The sequence below is a fragment of the Ambystoma mexicanum genome, chromosome 5p (assembly GCF_040938575.1).
Source record: "Ambystoma mexicanum isolate Mex_15411 chromosome 5p, UKY_AmexF1_1, whole genome shotgun sequence".
Classification (NCBI taxonomy): Eukaryota; Metazoa; Chordata; class Amphibia; order Caudata; family Ambystomatidae; genus Ambystoma; species Ambystoma mexicanum.
Genome location: NC_090930.1, coordinates 241804625 through 241827241, shown reverse-complemented (window position 1 = coordinate 241827241; position 22617 = coordinate 241804625). Strand labels below are relative to the sequence as shown.

Sequence of the window (22617 nt, the reverse complement as noted above, 5' to 3'; positions counted from 1 at the left end):
ATTGGACAGACAGTGTTCTGGGTTGACACATGTTTCGGTCATCTATACTGGGTCCTAACAATTGTGCCCATCTGTTTTTCGACCTTCATCAGGACGTGAAGCGAAGAATTCATTATCTCTTGTTTCTAAAAAACTGGAGTGAGCCACACCCTATCTCATTCACCTCCGCATCTAATTGTTGGAGATTTTGTAGATGTTGTGAAATAAATCCCTCACAGGTACACTTCTGCTATTATACAATTTATTGTTATCTTGCTTTTCAATGGTTTTTTTAAAGACCAGATGTCAAGTCCACTTTCAGTTCCGTCTGTTGGCCAGTAGTCTAATATTCATAGTGGATTCTTTCGATACGTATCTCCCTTTATGGGGCAAACATTTTCAAGTTATTCTTGCTTTTTTATTTCATAAATATATAATTCTTCCTCCTATTTCAGCACATCATGTGCACCCCTTTGGCTTTGCTTGCCTTTTATCTTAGTAGCTCAATCACAGCGTTTCACAACGGCTCAGCAAGTCAAAATGTATTAGTAATAGAATGTTTGCAAAAGTCTATGTAAAGAGATTTCACCTTAACAATAGGACAGTGGCCTCCATCCTATATTATATATTATACAATACTTTCTGCATAGCTGGCAAAGGATGTACCGAAAGAATGGGTATCAGGTAATATTATCCCCACCAAAAATATTGCCGTATATATGGTCGTCGGGAACGGCCATAGGCAATATTTTTGGTGGGTATAATATTAGGAGTGGGGGTTGCGTGGGTGACCCCTGCTCCTTTTAAAATAATACAGGTGTAGCGGGGGTATCCCCCGCAGGTTCCATGCCTTAATATCTCTGCAAAAATATGGTGACATTTTTTTATGGCAATATTTTTGCGGGGATATTAACACATGGAACCAAAGAATGGACATGCATCCATATCAGTACATTAACTCTCCTACCCTTGCTACTTTTCCCACCCTTGGTCTGTCATTCTTGAGCCTCTTTACCATCCTCTCATATTGGCCCATACTTTAGAATACAGCCTGGATACCCTGGGTGATGGCACAATATGCCACATGTTGCCAGACAAGACAAGTGCTAGGAGACTAGTACACTGGTGATTTCGCACATGATTTGATACCGCATTAAATCACTACAGTGGTAGTATGAAACACCCATAACAGAATATAGATGATGTTGCTTGGAAAACTAATTTTTGACCTGTTTTAAGAAGAACAACAATGGTATAGTCCATGTGTTTTATTTGGTTCAGGAACACTGAATCAGCCTACCACTTTACACATTTCAGAGTACTCATGCATTAGATGCATAAATCCACAAAATGCTAAACTGAATGGCATGTAGACTGACTGTCATGCCAGAGCCTCATTGTGCGTTAGATTCCCTTCCTTTCACGGTGGAATAATTGGACACAATTTGTGTAGGTGTGATGTTAGATGATGACTTGAGCATGAGTTCCTGGTATGATATTTCCCCGACTAAGCGTTATTGCCACTTATGTAAAAATAAGAGTCACCTCAAGACTAACAGACATTTCATAACACAATGTCCATCCGTGAGCAATCTGCACACATTACATTTGGGAAGTTTCATATACTCTTAGGAGTGTATATAAGAGAAACAATTTTGTGCTTGTTGACTTGATTGAACAAATGTATGGCTCATGATGGCCTCTGTTAGATTATGCTTGATTATCCATAAAGATGTAACCACAATGAAGGTGGATGCTAACTGATGAATTTGATTTGATTTATATTTTTGATGCACAGCTAAACTCTTTGAGTGTTATATTAATTTTAACTCTTTTTGTAATTGTGCAAAATGTGTAGATTCCATGTGATTGTTTTAGGTGTATGGCTGCAAGATGGGTTTTAGTTGTTAGTATTTATTATTTTGAATTTTGATTTTCGATATTTTGACTATTCGGTTGTATATTGATGAGGTCATTTTAAATGAAATAATAATGAGGAAAGTTTAATGATAAACTATTAGACAGTGTATTAAAACATTTAAAATAAGTTAAGACACTGGGGTGCATGTTTTGTTCTGATCTACACAGTGGTGTTTTCAATAAAGTCATTATAGAAACAAATGATAGTCCTGTCTCCGAAAAGTCATGCAGCAAATGTCAAGCACATTATTTATTTATGTGGATGTTGTGATGAATCATGGGAATCTGTCACTTCTCCCCAGGGGGGTCCCTGTGGGGCTAGGGAGGCGAGCCGACTCTGCAATAACCTCCCTAGGGGTAGAAGCATGTGGGATCTCACAGTGAGAGGAGCCCCCTTTGGGGAGAAGGACAGTGGTCTTATGAGGAACTCCCTAAGAAACACCACCACCAACATACCTCTTGACACATCCAGTGAATAAAGGTACGAAGAACATACCAAAACCTGTTATTGCAATCAAGATACACTAATTATTCCTCCAATGGAAACTCAATCTGATACTGAGACGAGGGAAAGACCTGTGGATGAATACATATCATGAAGCAAATAGGGAGAAAGGGCTGTAATGTTACAGTGGGGAAGCCCAAGAAAGCATAAAAAAGGAAGTTGGAGAAGAGTGAGAGAACCTGCCAGTTAGAAACTTGATTTGAGAAGTATTCTGAAGGAAAGCAGCAGGTGCAGAATCATGTGCAAAGGCAAAACACAGCAGAGGTTTCTGACATGTGGCGTTGGAGAAGAGAAGGGATGAGTGAAGCCAAACTGAAGGCAGGGCGTCCTAGTCCAGAACAAGCACTAAGTGGTGGTGTGACCGAAGTCAAGTGGAGGTGGACCAGCAGGTCTATGAACAACGCTGAATGAAAGATGAAATAAAGCAATATATCTGCACAACAGAGACCGTATATGAAATGGCAAGAACTGTGAGAGGCCAACCTGACAAGTGCAGAAGAAATTCCCAACCCACCGAAAGACCCAGTGATGTTGTCACTGAGCGTAAGAGGTAACAGGGAAAACCAGAGATCCGGGAGGGGGACTGGAGAGAATCATTAGTTGAATGGTCACAATTGTCCCAGTCAAGATAAGATATTCCCAGTGATTGAAGAGAAAGAGAATCATTACTGGCACACTCATACTCGTCCCAGTCAAGATAGGATATTCACATTGAGTGAAGAGAAAAAGAACCAATACTGACCCACTAATACTCATATCAGTCATGTTCAGATACTGACATTGAGTGAAGAGAAAGAATCATTGCTGGCGCTCTCTACTCGTCCCCGTCAAGATAAATGATTGACATTGAGTAAAGTGAAAGATAATCTTTACTGGTACACTCAAAGTCAGCTCTGTCAAGATAAGAGATTGAAACTGAAAGAGGATAAAGAGAATCCTTACTGGAATGCTCATACTCGTCTCAGTCAAGATAAGAGATTGATGTTGGAAAAGAAAGATTGACATTGAATGAAGAGAAAGAAAATCATTACTGGAACGCTTACACTTGTCAAAGTTGAAAATATGGAGTTGAAAGAAGAGAAAGAGAATCATTACGGGAACGTTCATACTCATTCCACTCTGGATAAAGTATAACAAATGAACGGCGGAAAAGAGATCAATCCTGGAACAATCAGAGTCTCTCTAGTTGAGTTAAGACATTGATGTGAAATGATAATCCTTACTGGAAGGATTATACTCCAGGAGATCAAGAGGACAACCCTGAGATAGTACCAAGTAGGAGATACTGTGACACAGACAAACCAAGAGAACACATTGAAATAGAAAACAAGGGTCAAGACCAAAGTGAAACCAAAGTCTTTGAAGTTAAGTTTAAGAACTCAGGAATTCAAGGGATAAGATCTAACTGCTGGACAACGTTATCCTATGAAAGGAAAAGGCAAAATACAAGTAGTGTAAGAGAAGAAAAATACAATAAGGAACGAAAGAATAATCAAAGGAAAGACATTTGAAACCTTGAAGAACTGAGTAGTAGAACTGTGTGAATTAATACAAGTAATTTCCAAGAACTACTGAAAACTACTGAGTACAAATTGGTGAAGAACCAGCTCAAGGGAGAAGGGAGTCATTCTCCTGGCTTGTGTTGTTAAAATAGTGGTATGGTTAGAATAGGTTAGTTTGGACAGTGGACCGAACATGATTTGGACTCTCAGTGATGACTGACAAGCACCTGAGTTAGTTTTGTTAGGTAGGAAACCTCTTACCATAGGGAAAGATAGGCGTTTGTTTCTGACAGTTAATAAAAAGTACCAGTGAGATGAAAGTCTGTGTCGTAAGAAACAATACTGGAGATGGACAGAGAAAGAAAGCCGGTGAAGAACAGGAGCAGACAGACAGGTATGGGAAAAAAGTTAGAGGCACATTTGTTAGAAAAATAATTAAAGCTGCCACGTCTGTACCAATTGAATACTTAAAATTGGAATGCAACAACACAGGATGTAAAACTGTGCTTCAGCAAAAGAGACTGATGCTACGGAAAAAACGAAGTGAAACAATACAAGATTCACTATTGCATCGACTATGGCAAGCCCATTGTCGTCTTGACTGTCGACTAAAAATTGGCTGTTGGAGAAGTATTGAAGTATGCAATGGAAGTACAGGCGATGAGTTATGGAACACACACTGTAATTATGAAACAGTTGTGAAAAAAAGCATTGAGGCTACTGGAGGAAGAGCAAAATATAGTAAATCTAGCCAGCAAGTCCAATAGTAGTCCATTTTCGTTTTTAGAAGAAGTAAAATGACAGCTTGTTTAAGAGCGTATCCCCATAGCTTCACCACACGAAGATATATGTCCATTAAATTGAACACAATGCCAGTGATGCAGATTATGGGACGACAAATTGGTAGGCCAAGGAAAAATTGGTTTTGTCGTTTGTGTGGGGAGCTGAAACTAGAAACTATAACACATATTCTAATGGAGTGTGTGAGCTTAGAGACACTGAGGCATACCCATGTAAATATAATAACGATGGAAGAAGTTAATGTAGACAAATATTGTGGAATAATTTCCTTCAGCACAATTATCGTAACCTGATATACAATATTGTGAAAGTAAATTAAGGGATTTTTAAGATAATTGAAGATTTGTATATTTGGTGATGATGTGTTAATTTCCATTAGATTGTATTGTTCTTTTTAGTGTATTTCAGATGAATAGATGTTTGTATTTGTATATGTCTATAAGACCCCTTTATAGCGTTCACATGCATGCTAAATAAAAGCATTAAAATATGGGAAAAACAGGAGAATCCAAGCAGATAAACAACAGCAGCCATGTTCTTTGTAATTCACACAAGGCCTTCTGTTAGAATGACAGAATTACAAGACCAGGCAGTAAAGTCTACCTTGAAGAAATCAAGATATGGATAACTTTAAATTGTTGTGTCTTACGCTTGCACTTGTGCAGTTTAAGGAAGAAAAAAAAAACATATGCACACATGTAAGCCCATCCCTAGTGGTGACTGTAGAGATTGGGGCAGAGGGGCTGCTGGGGTGAAGCAGTTTGTTCCCTCCCTCTGTAGCACTTCCTCCTCCAGATTGTCCCAGTGCAGCTGTGAAGCGCATGGAGCATTCCTCCTCTCCTCCATTGCAACACCTGCATCTGTTACACTCTTCTCACCTCTGTTGGGTGCTGCCCTTTCACTGGGGCTACTGTCACCACATGTGTTGTCCCGATGGACCTGGCCACAGTGCTCCCGGGCATTGAGTGGAGACCATGCCCACTGATGTTTGAGGCATGAATGTGTGTTCCCCCAAAAGCTGTGCTTGTTTGGGGTTGGTACAGAAAATAAATGGTGGTAAGTAGTGCAAAGGGTGAAGCTGAAAGTGACAGACATCTTTCAGTGGCCGCTGACGCCGGTGTCCAGAGATGGATTGTCCAGTTGCTTTACTAAAGATGCCCCTGCAGCCTGGGCTCTTCAATTGCGTGCCTGAGCAATTCCACCGGAGTGCACTCTAGGTGCTGGTGCACACCTTGGGAGCTGCTGCTTAGCACGTTTCTACTGCTGCTGTTTTCAGCTGCAGTTGATGACACATGGAGTCTCCTGCCTCGGCTTGCCTGCTTTACCAGCTGCAATGGCATAGATCTGTTAATCACAAGGCTGTGTCTGTCCTCACTTTTTTTTGCTGGGACATTATGGCATGATTCTCTCCTTTTTCATTCGCTTCACGAAAACATATTAGTTCACAGTGCATTTTATTTCTATCGAGCTTTCTCTTAAATCTGGTGGTTTTCTTTCCTGCTCCTCAATTGGTTTTTCATCATCTAGTTCATCACATCTGCACATCTATGCACATCTTTTCCCACGTGTCTAACTGCTGTCATGGCCTTGGGTGTAAGCACCACAGATGCGAAATAAATACACTACAAAACATGCTATCCTGTAGATCCAGCGGTTACAAACTGCACCGAAAAGGATATTTTCTAATACCGAGCTTCCAAAACATAATAAAATCCCCCGTCAGGCAAGCTGGGAATGCTAGACAAAAACTAGGCATCTTTTCTCGAACTTTGAAAAGATATTGTTCCCAAAAATCAGCAAGATCAACACTTCTCAATGTTGTTAGCTGGGCTATAATAATATGCAAATAAAAAATAACATCAACATTTGCAAAAATCTCTGAAGGGGAAGGCAGGATATTTCATTTTTTGACAATTCTATATCATCGCATAAAGAGGATATTGTTTATGCAAGAATATTTAGGATCAGAGACTATGGGCCTCATTACACGGTAGGCGGTGAGCCATGGCGCTATTAGCGCCATGGCTCATGCCGGTAAAATACCGGCACCGCCTTGGCGGAAAGGGGATTGACCGCCCCATTCCAAGGTTGGAGGGGCGGTAAATCCCCTTTCCGCCATTGCCCTTCCCCATTCCCATTTCTGCCCCATAGGGCTCTATGGAAATGGGGAAGGCGCTAATTACGCCACCGCAATTTTGCGGTGCCGTAATTAGCTCCGAGGTCCCTTAGCGGGTTGGATTTTAACGCCTGCAAGAAGCAGGTGTTAAATCCTCCAACCCGCAAAGGGACCTCGTAGTACGGCGGTAAGGGTTAACGGTCACCGTTGCCATTAACGGTGACCGTTAACCCTTACCGCCGTCCGTGTAATGAGGCCCTATGTCTGGTTTGACATTGATATCATGATAACATCTCATTGAATCCCATATTTTGCTGACAACGCATAAACAAATCAAAACACATAAATATCAAATGAAATTTCAAATTGCTCTGCATGAGCAGTCATTGAAATACAGTGTACAACAAGCATATCCCTACACATTGCCTCAGTGAATGAAAATGAAATGTTAACGTGAACTGAGCATCCATACCTGAGTATGTGTAGGTGGCATGTTCATTCTCCCATAAATTCCCAGCAGAGAGTCCTTTGGTAGGGAAATATTGAATTTCACGTAGCGAGGGTGGTGGATAGTAATTTGAAAACGCCAAAATAATCCTGGTGGTATCGCCTGCATCACCTTTGTTCCAATGTCGACTTCTCCTGTATCTATGGCTTTCCCTCTTTGATGTACTGTTTTGTAAAAAAATACAAACACGGTTAGCCAACAACAGTTGAAACATGTTGAGTGTAATATCTATTTTTACATTTAGGAGTCAGATTGACTAAAGCGCACTACTGCATTGATATGCTCTGACAAAATGCACCCGAGGAGTAAATAGAGAACACGTGTTCAAATGACTCACCATCAACAACATACTAAAGAGACAATCTCAGCAGAAGCAGTATTCAAACAAAATAGGAGATCTGGATTACACATCCCTAATTGTGAATCATATTGGCAACCATGCAATGCACACTTATTTCCCATAGAGGAGTTCATCTGGCAAGTCTGGGCACTCATGGCCTGCCAGAGCAAAATGATAAATGTATGGAAGCTCGGATGCTTATCAGGAAGAGCTTAAGGGCCCGACTCATGGGATTCTTTGCACCGTTCAAAGTGACTTTGCACTGCTGCTGAAAAGTGACTTTGCACTGCCAACAGGCACCCTGATTCATGGAACTGTGCAACGTGCATTTCTGCAGTGCAAAGTCCGTGCAAAGTCTTCCATATTCATTTTTGCTGTGCAAAAGGACTTTGCACAGACTCTGCACTGCAAAAACACACTCTGCACAGTTCCATGAATCGGGGTTTGTGTCGGCAGTGCAAAGTCGCTTTTCAGCAGTTCCAAGTCACTTTGAACCGTGCACAAAATCCCATGAATTGGACCCTTAAGCCTTTATAGTATAATGCAACTTCTTCCTGTTTCACAACTGCTGCGAGTATCCCAACATCATCACTAGCCGATGCTAAGATGTTAATGCAATTCTATGACCAAATAATCATGAGAAGCTGTACTGGATTATCAGTGGATTTCTGTGTGCTGGCAATGAATCCATTATGATTCCAACTGAGTCACATGCTTTGAGTGTTTACAATCATTAACTGCCAGTGTACCTTATTAGTTGAATTGATGTATTTAATTTTGACATGATATATTATTTAAATTTTATTTACACCTTTATATGGCACTGGACAATCCCACAGAGCCCCAGAGCACCTAACACATGTCAATTAGAGGAGGTGAAAATGTTGTTGCAATGTTTTCAGAACAGGATACGAAGATTTGGATGAAGGATAGGATGTGGGGTAGTCTGGATGGATTAAGTCACTTGTATTTAGGATGAAACTGGTGAACCTGTCAATCATTTAAAGCACCTAATCTACCTTTTTTTTAATGTTTCAATGCTGTTTTGTCCACCAGCATAAACAATAGTCACAAATCGGTTATTGTGTCACAAGCATTGCACTTCCAGATTTCTGAAACAAAAGTAGCAACTCGAGGAAAAATATGCATAATTTACCCATGGCTCAAACCAATATTCTTCAGCACCCTGGCTCTGACTTAACACAATGGGCCTTATCATGAGTCCGGCGGTAGCCGTGCCGGTAAAAAGTAATTTTTTCTTTCTGGCGCCTGGCAATGGGCAATTACTGGGTTATTACAGCCCCGGTATAATGCCCAGGGGCGCCAGTAAAAATGACTCCCCATTCCCATTTGAGCCCCATTGGACTCAATGGGAATGGGGAGGGCGCTAGCACCGGCTACCATTCAGAATTGTGCCGGTGCTACCATCAAGGTCTGCAAGCGGGTGCCGTTCCTCCCGCCAGGTCAGACCTGCCGGGCGGGAGGGTAACCGCCTGCAGAACTCGTAGTTTGCCAGTCCGGAAACAACGGTACCAGCAAGCTGACCGGTAACGTTCTTTCCGGACTGGCAAGTTGTAATGTGGCCCAACATGGCTTAACATGTCTGCAGTCAGAGAGTCAACCAGTGTTCTGCAGATTGCTTGTGATTGACTTGCCCTACCCGTAGATTGCAGTAGGGCCCTCTCTAAGACAACATTTGAGGTGATGTACTAGGTCCGTTTCGCAAGGGACCGGCTTCATTCTAACAAGAGAGCTTTTTGAAAAACAATTCATCCTTTGAGTACAGTGCACAGTTAGGTAAGCAATCAAGATGTGTTACATTTAGAATAGGTTGAGATTAATATTTTGTTTGCATTTTCTGAGCATAGAATGTCATAGCTTTGAGACATTTCCTGATATAAGAAAGTGAGATCTGAGCATGTAGGGCAAGTGGGTGCCACATTTGCATATCATTTGTTGATATTTGACGTGGCACAATGTGCCTGCTGCAGGACATTATCAATTTGTATTTAAACATGTGTAAACATATGTATGTTTAGACTCCGTGACAATAAATTGCATCGTGCTGTTCCCCATCAACCAAGTTCCAAAAGCACTTGTAATACCTCACCATACAACATGCGCAGAACACTGTATACCGAATAGACCTAACTTGGGAGTAGATAGCTCCTCTTCTCACAAACACCTAATAGGGTATCATGTTCAAATATTTCCTTTTAAAAAGGGGTTTACTGGGCGGATTACATTTTGTTTGGAAACCTTAAATGCTAAAAAGGTTCCTCTAGCTGGACCAAAAGAGAGCTATCCCAGTGCATAAATGTTGAATATGACGCATATTATGATAATATGGTCCACATATAGCTAAAGAAATACACGTCATATTTAGACCAGTATAAAAGTGAATTTCCTGTATTGTGAAGTGCTTTATTATGCTGCTCCAATCACGAGCATAGATGTTTAATGTTCAGTAGAGGATATGCTGAAAGTATGCTGGGTCAAAAAATACCGAGGCAGGTCTAACATTAACCAGTTAATTACTAATTTCAGCATATCCAGAAGGTAAATAATCAATGTATTGTTTTTCAATTATATCGCACCATTGTAAATTGTGGAGAGCTAATCCTGTTATATTATGAGGTTTAACAAGCATGGGCTCCCCCAATCTAGCAATCCATTGTCCTCACTTAAGGTATTGATTGCTGAGTTGTAAAATCTCAATTGTTTTCTGTTCATATAGACAGGTAGCGCACAAACTGTATTTATACATACATTGTTAAGATGTTCATTTTCATCTGGTTGGTCTTTATGAATGATGACAGTCAATATCTCACAGGAGTACTAAGAGTTATTGGGAATAGTCATGATTCTTGATATGTTGACTCGGCCAAGATCTTAGAGTTCCTCAGTCAGTCTTAAATCATCTCACCTAAGGATACGCTGCTACTGTAGTGATAAATTACAAAACAAGTATTCAGACTGTTCAAAAATCCTTTCTTCTGTTTTTTAGCTTTCATAGTGTATCTCAATTATCTCAGTTTTACAATTTAGGAGTTTTGACTGAGTGGAATGGCTCTAACCAACCATATATCTGTAGGAGCCCACTCCATAAAGACCTGGGCAAGCATGTTGCCAGATAGACTCTTAATTGCCTCACAAAATTCAGCCAAAAGTCTGACCGCCTTAATTACCTGCCAGTGTAGCTTCCAGCAAATTCTAGTGGAAGGATTTTGCATAAAGAGAAAACAGTGCAGGGCAATGTCTCACACACGTAAGGGATATATTCTGTGATCATTTTTGTACAGACTTGAAAGATTTTCCTCAAATCTTAACCATATATTTGCCTGATTGGAGACAGTTTGTATTTTTTCATTGACAATCACCTTACTTGTCCAGATTAACTATTTTCCAGTGGCCTCCAGTGTTTTTAGTTTGCCAGCTTCTGAATTGGAGATTATTTTTTGCTAGATATGCTTTCAACTCCTTACCTCAGCTGACAAAAATCTGACCAAATTCATCAATACATGCATTTGCTTATTTCCAACATGGCATTAAAATAACAAATAAAAACAATTTCTCTAATTTTATCCGCTCATGTATTATATCAATCTAAATACAGAGGTAGAAGTAATGATTGCCCTGATAAAGAGTTTGTTTGTTTTCCATAACAAAAACGTGTAGTATTTTTGTTTGTTTCAAAGCATATACATAATGTTTGCCTGGCAGGTCCATTTCTAGAATGCTAAATCGCTGTATACCTCATCCAGTGAACTGACGGGATCGGAACTTCAGAACGGTTTCTCCTATGTGAGCTTAAAGCCATCATTCATGTCATGCTCGGATTTTAGGCCCCTGAATTCAAAAGGCCCGGCCAGCAAGTACAGCAGGTAAAAAGCCACTGCTTTATTTACCCTTTGAAGAAAGCAGCACAACTTTGGTGGTATCTCTTATTTGCACATGGCGATGATTGCTGGCCGACCATTAGCATGTTCACAATAACTCCTGATATTGACTTCATTTCAAAGTTTTTATTTCAGAAGTAGACAGTGATACAATAGAAAACCTGTGTCTGCAGTCAAGAAACAGCAATGCAATTTCCTAGCAAAATTACTTTTAACAAGGCACTCTCTCGCTCTCTCTCTGGGAGAATCTGTGTTTTTCAGTGCATGTGACAGTGCTTTCAACTGAACAGAGCAAAGTGAAAGAGAAATAAAAACATGGCCAGTACACCATGCACTTTGATATTCCATCTAATGCATGCTCACGCTAGACCTGTTAGTTAACCAATTCATAATTAACACGCGTACTTATTGAAATACGCGTGTTCAATACTCAAAAGTTTACTAACATGTTTTGTGCAGTCACTTTACTGGATACTCACACCCAGGGAAGTACCATTGGCCAACCAGGTGGCTGGATCACACAAAGTGACGTTACTCTCACTTGGAGCCTGCAATCCACTACTGTTCACGTGTACCAGCATAACCATATCACTTTTGTTCAGTTCAGTAACTGATGTCAACACCCATGATGGTGCAGACAGCCAATCAGCTGGCTCAGAATGCAAGGCTTGTCGACTGCAATCCGTGTCCTTGAAACATGTGTGTGTAGTGCTGCCTCACCGCCTCGCAGACCTTGTTCTATACGGTTGAACCTTTGACTTCACAATGCATGTCCCCACTACCCACGTGAGCCCGCCCCTTTCCCACTCCTGCCTCTCCTTGCCAGACCTTCATCCCTGTGGCTGCAATCCCGCCCCCACAACCACCAATAGAAATGAGGGGCATCTTTTTTTTTTTTTTTACTGTCGAAAGGGCCATCGTGTCATGCCATTTGTCGACTGAAAAAAATTAATACTATTAACGTACAAGACATTATGCTAGAGTTCTAAACTCAATAAAACACTTAAAGACAATCTTTCCCACGCATTCATTGCACCAAGACCTTATGATAAACTCGTATAACTTGGACTCCGGCCTATACCCCAGGGACATACTGTCTGCACATGTTTTATCCCTTAATTATCACATGGAGATTTCGGATTTCTAGATTATAACTCAAACCTTTTTTTTGCAGAGCCTTCTATGCAGAAAACTGTTGAGATTGCTGAAGTGCCGTAACAAATGGTTATAAGATTCTTCATAAACACAAGCAGATGTTATATTGTATGTGTTTGAGTGGAATCTGGGTATGCAAGCAGATCCCCTTTGCCAATATTGTTGAATTTCAGAATGAATACATTTCTCTATGTATAATAAAGAACTTCTCGTCACAAAAGAGGATCCAAGATTCTGCAAGGATTCTGCAGCTGTGCGGGAAGAGCTTTACTCATTGTATCTAAATGCTTGATAGGGTTAGCAACAAAGCCTCCTAACCTTCATGTCTTGTAAAAAGCCCATTATATGGTCATATACAAAAGAACATCTGAAGCCTGTTCAAGGGTCTGTGCAATCTCATGCTAGCACGGTGGTTTCCCAGTGAAGCATTGCCAATTAGACCTAGCTGGCTGGTGTAGAGGGAACTGCACCCTATAGGCTTCCAATGTTAAACCCTAGGATCACACTCCTCCGCACACAATTAAATCCGCACGGCCGGCTCCTTAGTGGCACCAAGACAATGTAGTTCCACCAATATTTGATCCCCAATATCACACAATGGGCGCCTAATTGCCTAAATAGAGACTTTTTTTCCCGCCAGTGTCTAAATGCATTAAATGTAAATGAGCTCAGTATTATTGATCTTGGGCAGTATATAGGTACTGTATGCCTGCCTCTCGGCATTCAGGTTTTTGATTTTTTACAGAAATCAGATCAATGCCTTATCTCCAGCTATGGGGCGACCTTTGTGAAAGCTGCGGGATGGCTGAAACGCGACATCCTCATTTGAGAATAGGACAGTGCCTGTGTAATGGGTTTGATTCCCTGGTTGGGTCGACTGAGCCCTTCACTCTACTCTCAGCGCGGCAGGTGGATAAATGGACTAGCACAACATGGTTAATAATACAATTGGTTAGCTAGTGCTCTAAAACTGTATTCGCAGTATGCCAGTGTTATTATTTTTATTTAATGCATAGAAAATGATTCCTGACTATGCTTTCCTTATTCTCTAATGTACACCTAGAGTGGGCCATATGATTCACAAAGAGGTTACTATGAATAGCTATCTCTTACCCAAGTAAGCCCGACTGACTCAGAGTAACTGCTTTGCGACTGGATCAGTCACTTTGTATTGAATATTTATGTGTAATGCATATGTATTACCTTGCTGTATTCGTACTAATCTGCATTTTTGTCTTTGTAACCTATGTAACTATAAGCAAGTTGTAAGCCTAAAGCTTTCTTGTTCCCGCGCCCTGATACATTCGAGTCTGGTGTGCGCTACAAATAAATAAACAAACAAACAAACCCCCAGATTAAGTCAGTAACTTTGTGAATCGGCCTCATAGTTTTTTTCACAAATTAAATCAACTGGAAAAATGAAATGAGCTGATGAGTGGACATTTCAAATAGGTTGGAGTTACCTCAACACAAACATACTTAAAAGAACTGTTTTACAAACAATAAAAAGAGATGTACTATGAAGGAGTTCCCACATGGGGGGAAAAAGAGAAAAGGGATGAGGTTAGGGTGCCTTCTGCGAAATGCCCCTGAGCACAAGGAAAAGCAGCCTGCTAAAACGTTCAGTGGTACGACACAGTGCAGGGCAGAGGCAAGGCAGCACCATGTGTACACATGCACATTGGGGCGAATCGTCACGCACAATGCACGTGGCAAGACGACCCACATCCTTCCTGCTGTCAGAAACACGCTGTAAATTGCACTGGTTCACAGCAATGGTAACTGTACTGGTTATACGTGTGCTCTGATCTGGTGCGCCTTTTCCCTTGCATAAGCTTATTCTGGGTCAGACCAGAATGCATGAAAATATGTTCCAAAAACCTTCACAGCATTTGCATTCCACTCCAAAATATCGTTAGCACTTGTACGCCCTTCTCATGCCACACAATCAAACATGTCTGTATTCACTTAAATCTCTTATGTGACACACACCCCTAGAATGCTCAAGTGTTAATTATAGGGGTTGATACACAAAGAACCTATAGTGAGTACATTTTACTGTTCGAGGTAAAAGGTTCTTTATTCATCGAAACATCTTTATGAATCACGTCCTGTGCTTACAAGGTTTTCCATTCGGCTACAACACCTACTCCTTTCTTCTTTTCTTGCCAATGTTTCGTTCATTTGTTTTTCTCTCACTGTGTCTTATTATCAGTGGAAGGGCTAGACGAGCAAACGTGCTGGCTACAACCTTTGCATGACCCCCCCAACCCAGTGCTTCATAGCATTTATTGGGCACCAAGAGAAAGAAACTGGTTTACAGTGTCAATGCTGGCATATATTGGACACAACCAGCGTGGAATGTCTCACAGATCAGAGCCTTTAGCATGACAGTGGAAATGTTAAGTAGTCCCAGCACTCACAGTGAGGGTAAAAATATGTGTGTTAATGTTACATGATGTGACAGGAAAGAGTCCAAGATAACCTAAGCCTATATAAAAGGTGCAGTGTTGGTCTAGCAGATTAGGAATGTCCATAGATACAAAGCCTTATGACCACAATCTGTTTGCCAATCTAATATTTAGGAATAGGCACTGAAGGCCAGTTTAATGGTTTACCAGATATGAGTATGTTAGTTTTCCAGAGGGGACTTTTTTATTGAGCACTTAGTAAACCTATTTGTGAAGGTGGCAGATGAGGCTATCCTAACTTCCAATTGAATATCCTATACCAGCTAATTATAGACAGATAACTAATGTGCCATTCCTCCTTAAGATTCTTGACCGGGTTGCCTATTTGCAGATTCAGGAATACCTTACTTGAAACAATCTAATGGGCAAAAGGAAATCTGGCTTCCGTGCAGCCCTTGCCCGTGCAGCCCTTGGGACTGAATCAGCACTTCCGGATTTGAAATCGAGCATAGTGCAACACATGGGCAAAGAGTAGTCTGTTATGCTGATGTTGCTTGATCTGTCTGCTGCGTTTGATTTGGTCGATCACTCCCTGTTAACTGAGAGTCTCTTGCAAAAAACAGCTGTTTCATTTTCGGCAACTGCTTGGATTAAGTCTTTCTTCACAAATCGATCTGATAGAGTTTATCGTGGCAATGCTGATGCGAATCGAAGCAACATTGAATGCAATGTGCCTCGAGGATCTTGTCTATTACCAATACTATATATCATCTTCACCTGGCCCCTATTCGAGCTGCTGGATGACAGAGGGATTAATTATATCAATTATGCTGATGGCACATAGTGTCTAATTCCTCTGTCAGGAGTCAATCAGAAAGATCTTGAGGACATTAATATGGTTTATGATCTAATACAGCAGTGGATAATGTTAAATGGGCTTGCACTTAGCAATGCTAAGACATAGCTCATGGTCACTGGTACAGTCCATAAGATCAGCAAGCTAGGACAGACCTATTAGCACTGTGTGATTGCTGCCTGTGGACTGAAGACTTTGCCAAGGTGAAAACGCTGGTGGCCTATCTGGATCAGCATTTGACTATGAAAGCTCACGTCAATTATCTGATCTCATTTATTGCATGTTATATGAAACTATTAACTCTGATTAGGCCATTTGGGTCTAGGGAAAATTGTGCAACAATTGCAAGAGCAGTAATTTGCACAACGTTAGTTTTGGATGAATATATATATATATATATATATATATATATATATATATATATATATATATATATATATTCAGTAAAAAAACTTTGTTAACGGGACGTTATGGTTAAGTTGCGCAACTAAAAACCTATGAAATTCAGGGAAAAAACTTTGTTAAAGGGACGTTATGGTTCCAAGTAAAACCGAAAATCCTGAAATTCGCCAGTTATGGTAAGCTAAGCAACCATAACTCGCGCCACCACCGTGCACTGTTAAGCCTAACACCCAGGACATCAAAAATAACATCACAAATGTCATTGATGACATTCTATCATTTGTAAATGTAACTTGTTATGTAATTTGGAAATGTTTTGGATGTAAAGAATTTGAACACACTAGCTAATAAACAGGATCATTTAGTAAAGGATGCCTATTGCTATTCAGAAATTAACATATCATGATTTCATTATATAAATGGATATATGGGAGTGAGAAATAGTGATATTCAAGCAGGCAGGACAATTTGTCTGTAATTGTGTGACATGAAGACTGGAGAGCACATTTCATTCAGTTCTTTAAATAAATGTGAACTTTGATAAAACCACCTATTTCTTGCCCAGAATTGTTGAGTGTTACTGTAAACTAAGGGAGATTAGATCTAGGGTGCCTACTGAGAGTCTCATTACCAGTTTGGCGGTAAATCTGCCAAACTACTGTCAAATTCTGTTTTCGTTACCACCACTTGGTCTGGCAAAATGACTGCCTGATTACAAGTGGCAGCATGGCGGTGTTACTGCCCATTTGTTTTCTGAGGGAACTAACCCTGCCAGCAGTTTAGCTGCGGTAATTCCGCCGTCAATTGGTGGTATGGTGCTGGATTCTCTTCCAGCTATTTGCTGGAGCTAAATCTTCCACCCAGACACCAATCTCATAGTTCGGTGGAGCGGGATGAGGCAGTAATACAGCAGCAATGGAATTACCACCACATTCCTATCAATTTTGCCCACACTGCCAACTCGTAATGAGGCACTTAGTGTAGAAGCCATACATTATCCACTGAGCAAGCCCTTCATATTTATGATACCTGGCCTGTGAAATCTCATCTCTACGTGTTACATTAGGCAGCGTTTGGCTCACACAGTTGATACCGCCTGTGTTTCAGGTTCATTATTATCTTGAACTACTTGGTACTGTCTGTGCCGTGCAATTTTATAGACCCAGATGCAGTCAAATGATACCTTTCTATTGGACTGCTTTTGATTAATGCCGCTGAGATACAAGAATTGTAGGTGGATGTTAGCCAATGAGAACACACCAATATACCTAATCAAGCAAGGGGAAGAAAACCCTATGTTGCATTGAAACTGCATACAAAACCCGGTATTTGGAAGTAAAATGTAGGTTTGCAAATTGAGGGAATCCAACATGAAAGAAAAGGTCCTGGGTTAGGATACCTTTTCACATCAATCACTAGAAAGCAGCTCTACGGATGGGGCTTTCTTTGTGGTTACAGAATCTCAGAGGCCCACTCTGAACCTAAAGGAACAGGGGCAGTACCACTTTTCACATCATACCAGGAGGCAAAGTAAATCCGGAGTGGGCTGCTAGACCATCAATGTCCTAGAATCACTTGCGTCCTGTGTACCACCCACTGCATGACTGGCAGGACCCGCTGGCGTTTCTCAGGCAGCATGTAGGATGCGGAAAGTCAGTCATGCCATTTTCACCACCCGCTGGCCATGCCAAACTCCTGAACAATGCAGTTTCCAGGCCATTCTGGGGTGAGAAGACCCTGTCAAACATGACAGGGGCCGGCGGCCCACTCGTTAGACTCACAGACCCCATGGCTAGATACTCAGAGACCACAGACCCCACAGAGATAAAGCAATGGCCGTGCTGCAAGACATATTTGCACTGGGGCAATTTTTGCCCCACTGAATATGCAGATACAGAACTGCACTGCAACAGTGTAAATTGCATGTAATGCTGTTTGACCTTGGCCAAACACTGTACCATCAATAAAGACAGTTTTCTTAGGAGTAAAGGGTTACAAGCAAACTTAACATCGGGACTTAAATATCTTCATACATTTCTAGGTTTCACTTTTCAGTGAACACAGTCAATTTATTTTCAAAATGAATGCCCTTGCATGCTTCAGGGGGCCTTTTGCAGTTCAGGAACCATATTGATTAAGCGATTCAATAACGCGTGGCGCAGGCGGGGGAGTCTGCCGATCGCGCCCGATATCCGCTCACATGGGTTCCATATGAAGTTCACAGTAATTGTTCATATGAATCCTTTAAGGAAAGTGAACACGAGTCTATGAGATTGTTTCCTCCAGGTTTATTGCCCTTTTATTGATATTGCTTATTGCGACTCCTCATGTGCAATTTCTTATACCATTTTCAATATCAGTTAAACTCACTGCACATTGATTTTATGGTTCGCGTCTCAGGGTCTAAAATGTTGCATGCCAGAGCCTGTGCCAAGATCGGTCTGGCTCACCCAAAATAGCCATGCTTTGCAGGGGCCTGACAGCAAGTCGATGCCCCCGCTGTTGATGGGGAGTTTGCCTGAGTTTTGGGAACTTATCATCGTCACAGACAGACACACACGCACTGATAGAGCAGTGTGATTTCTTCACACTTGCACAGGGCTTCATGCACAGGGCTTCATTTCATGCACTGCAAGCCAGATCTGAGATTTGCTCCTGCAGCCCCTTGATATAAAGGGAACATATTAAACTACAGAGGTTCATATTTGATCTCACATGCCAACAGCATGGATTCCATACGAGGAAGACACTGGTCCAGTCCTGGTGTTAACTTTGCATTCTGTGGCTGATGTCCTATGTTTATAATGGGCAAATCTGGGACTAAAAGTACCAGAATGCAAAGCTAAAGCCAAGACTGGACTTGCGCCTCCTGAATGGATCATGTTGGCCAGTACGTGCTTTTTATCTATGCCTTGTATGTTGATCCTAGGAAACACACTATAGTTCTGTTTGCAGCTAAGTGTCTCTTTTATTCTTCTATAAGCACAGGTTATGATGTGCTATGATAGGTTATTTATAACGCGATTAATACCCAGAGGTTTCTAAGCACGGACCAGCGGATCGAACCTGTGTTGCTCTGTGTCGCCAAGGCGAACACGTTGCCCCTGAGCTATCCTCCTGAGGTTATGGGAAACAAGGTTCATGAGGGAGCGGGTATTGGTTCATTCATCACAACGCATCTTAACGCTGGAATTGACTGACACACAGACAGGTGTCACCGTCAGCATTGTGCCACACTGCCATCCCACGTGCATGCATCATCACTCTATGCAGTCACACCGTGTACAAGTCGGGCCATTAAAAGACCTGCCCATGAATGGCCATGCTCAGCTTCTCATGTCTCAACATATTTTCATTTATTTGGGAAATGTGTTTATTTTAGTAAGCCAGTAAACACTGAACGAGGTGCATCTCTAGAGATTAAAATGCGCTGGAAACTCCATACTCGCAGGAGTTTCATGTCTCACCAGGCATCTGAAAGCCGTCCAGCATGAGGCAGCATGCCTCAGCACGAACACAGGCAATTCGACTGCACTCCCATGCTCAATGAGCTGTAATAGCTACCACTTCCAGCAGTCAACCTGTGCAAGTCAGCCTGCGCCACCTAGAAAGCCACTACAATCCGGCCAAGAAACTCACCATCTATGCAGGAAACACACCACCAGAAGCCAGAACATCTCCAGATTGGAAGCAAAGAACTGCAAGAGCCAAAGCACCAAGAACCCGGTCTTATTTACAATATATATAAATTGGTCCCCTCCGTCCGAAGAATATCTTGCCAATCGCGGATTGCCACACTGAAACTACTTCACCCCCCTTAGAAGATCCCCCATTCCCTGCTCCCCCTACACATTCCAAATATTTCTGCTACCCCTACACCTGCCAGTGCATCCCCTATGCACAGTTACTTCCTAGCACGGACACGCAGCCATGCGGGAATTAGCCAGAGGACTGGTATACTGTGAATTTAGGTATTGGGACCTTCAAGTACTTAACAGGCGGAACTCAATGAGATATTAGAACCATTAATACGATTCGGAAAACAACAATCTGATTCATTTGAAGGAAAAGTAACACAGGATTGAATATACAGCTACACCATTTGGGGAGCAATAATACCACTCGGTTCGTGCAAATAATCCTTCCAGACTGAAGGCAGGCGTCTGTCCATTGAATTGCAAGTAGAGTCCTGACTTTTAGAAAAGTGGCAGAAAATTGAAGCCATTACTAGAAGATTTCCAGCAAATACCATTAATAGGGAAATCGATTGATGAAAGAAATTGCCTTGAGGAGGACCCTAGGTCGAAACATGTGTCGGCTGTGACAGACACCAGCATTAAAACTGGTTTGCACATTTACAGTGTTTAAGGCATTTTCATTTTGAAAGACATTTAAGGACACTAATGACCATTGGCATAGTGCTGTTTGTCAGCATTTTACCCTACTGCTTCCTGGCTAGGTGTGTGCTATGATATCATATGATAAGTCATTTATAACGCGCCTGTACACAAGTGTTTCTAGGCGTGACAAGGCAAGGGTGGGAGGATAGTCCTTGTGTCATTCAGATCGTGCAAGTGCAGGAACGAGAAGTGCAAGGGGAAAGGGAGGGATTGCAAGGCAGAGGGAGGGGAAAACAGGGCAGCAATGCTCTGAGTAAGTGCAGCCAGGGCAGCACAGCTTTGGGTAGTGCAAGGAGAACAAGAGACTGTAGGGTTCGAGTTACAGCCCCTAAGCGCATGGTAGGCCCGGAGGCAGTGCAAGGGTGACTGATCAAGAATGAGCCTGGTCCCCAGTGAGACTCTGAGGGTAGCCAAGCAACCAGTTGGTACAGCAGGCAGGTAGGTCAGGTAGGTCAGCAGGGGAGAGGAGAGTGAAAGCAGAGAAGAGGAACATTTTGAGCTGCTTCCAGAACTTCAGGTGGTCCGGCTCAAGTTGGAGAGGAGCAGGGAGGCCATTCCAGAGGGATGCACCTGCAGAGGAGAGAGATCTACCCCCCCACTCTCTGCCTGGAGATATGTCTAACCGTTAGAGAGTTGGAGGCAGCTTGTTTGAAGGGCTGGAGAAGGACGGTATTTTGGAAGACAGCATTGGATGTAGCAGGGCCCTGGCCCTAGAAAGCCCTGTGGACACTGGCAAGGGTCTTGAACTGGATCCTTGCAGCCAACGGGAGCCAGTGGAGAGATTTCAGGGATGGAAAGATATGGTCCCTGGACTTGAGGCCAAGGAAAAGTCTTGCAGTCCTGTGCTGGATTAGTTGTAGAGGGGGCGGACAGTAGAGAAAGGCAGATTGAGAAAGAGGCTGTTGCAGTATTCCAGACTAGAGAGAACCAGGGCTCTGGAGACAGTGAGCTTCTGGGGGAAAGTAAGAAAGGGAAGTGTCCCTTTGAGGAGGTGCAGCTGGTAGTTGGACTTCTTGGTGACGTCAGAGATGTGAAGAGAGAAAGAGAGAGTGGAGTCAAAGATGACACCAAGGTTTATTGCCTCACAGGAAGGCGAAGGAAGAGGGCCCAAGGTGGGCAGCCAGAGTGAAAGTGGGAAATCGGGGGCAGGGCTCCAAATGAGAAGGATCTCTGTCCTACTGGTAGTAAGGCAGAGATCGTTTGAGGTGCACCAATCCTGAATCGTTGATAGACAGTCAGGAATGAGCGAAAGAGGAGAGTAGGCTGAGGGGAGCCTGAAGCAAAGCTGAGTGTCATCCACATTACACTGAAAGTTAGCGAATGTAGAGATCAGGTGAGTCAAAAGGGGCAAAGTAGAGGTTGAAAAACCAGGGCAAGAGGATAGAGCACTGGGGAACGCCACAGGTAGAAAGAGAGGTGGCAGGGAGAAAGGGACCAAGTTGGACCTGGGAACTTTATAAATCCCATGCCAACATATACACATGGATGCATACGCACATACATAAATGCCTAAATACAGTTCGGTATCTGGTCATTGCATCGAATGAAATAGCATTGAATACCATACCAGAGAAAAAAAAACATTGAAGAAAAAAAAGCATCAAATGCTTTTTTTCCTAAAGGTAAAGGGTTTGGTTTAATTAAAATGGATTTGAAAGGTTAAAAAAAAGGTGGGATGGGGGGCCCCTCATTAAAAAATAAAAACATGAAAAAATACGTTCAATGCTTTTATTTCAATGCTTTATTTTCTCTGGTATGGCATTCAATGCTATTGCATTCGACGCAATGACAATAAACCATACAGTTCAAATGCTATCCACTGA

General features: G+C 42.0%; 1 protein-coding gene across 4 annotated transcripts in view; it reads right to left on the bottom strand.

Moving 5' to 3' along the window:
- The window catches only part of TENM1 (teneurin transmembrane protein 1), a 2006416-nt gene that overhangs the window by 833915 nt on the left and 1149884 nt on the right, over positions 1–22617 (bottom strand). For all 4 annotated transcript variants that reach the window (XM_069612654.1, XM_069612656.1, XM_069612655.1 and 1 more), the window contains one exon: positions 7296–7495. In XM_069612654.1, the coding sequence (XP_069468755.1) occupies positions 7296–7495 (200 nt within the window). The remainder of the gene's footprint in view (positions 1–7295; positions 7496–22617) is intronic.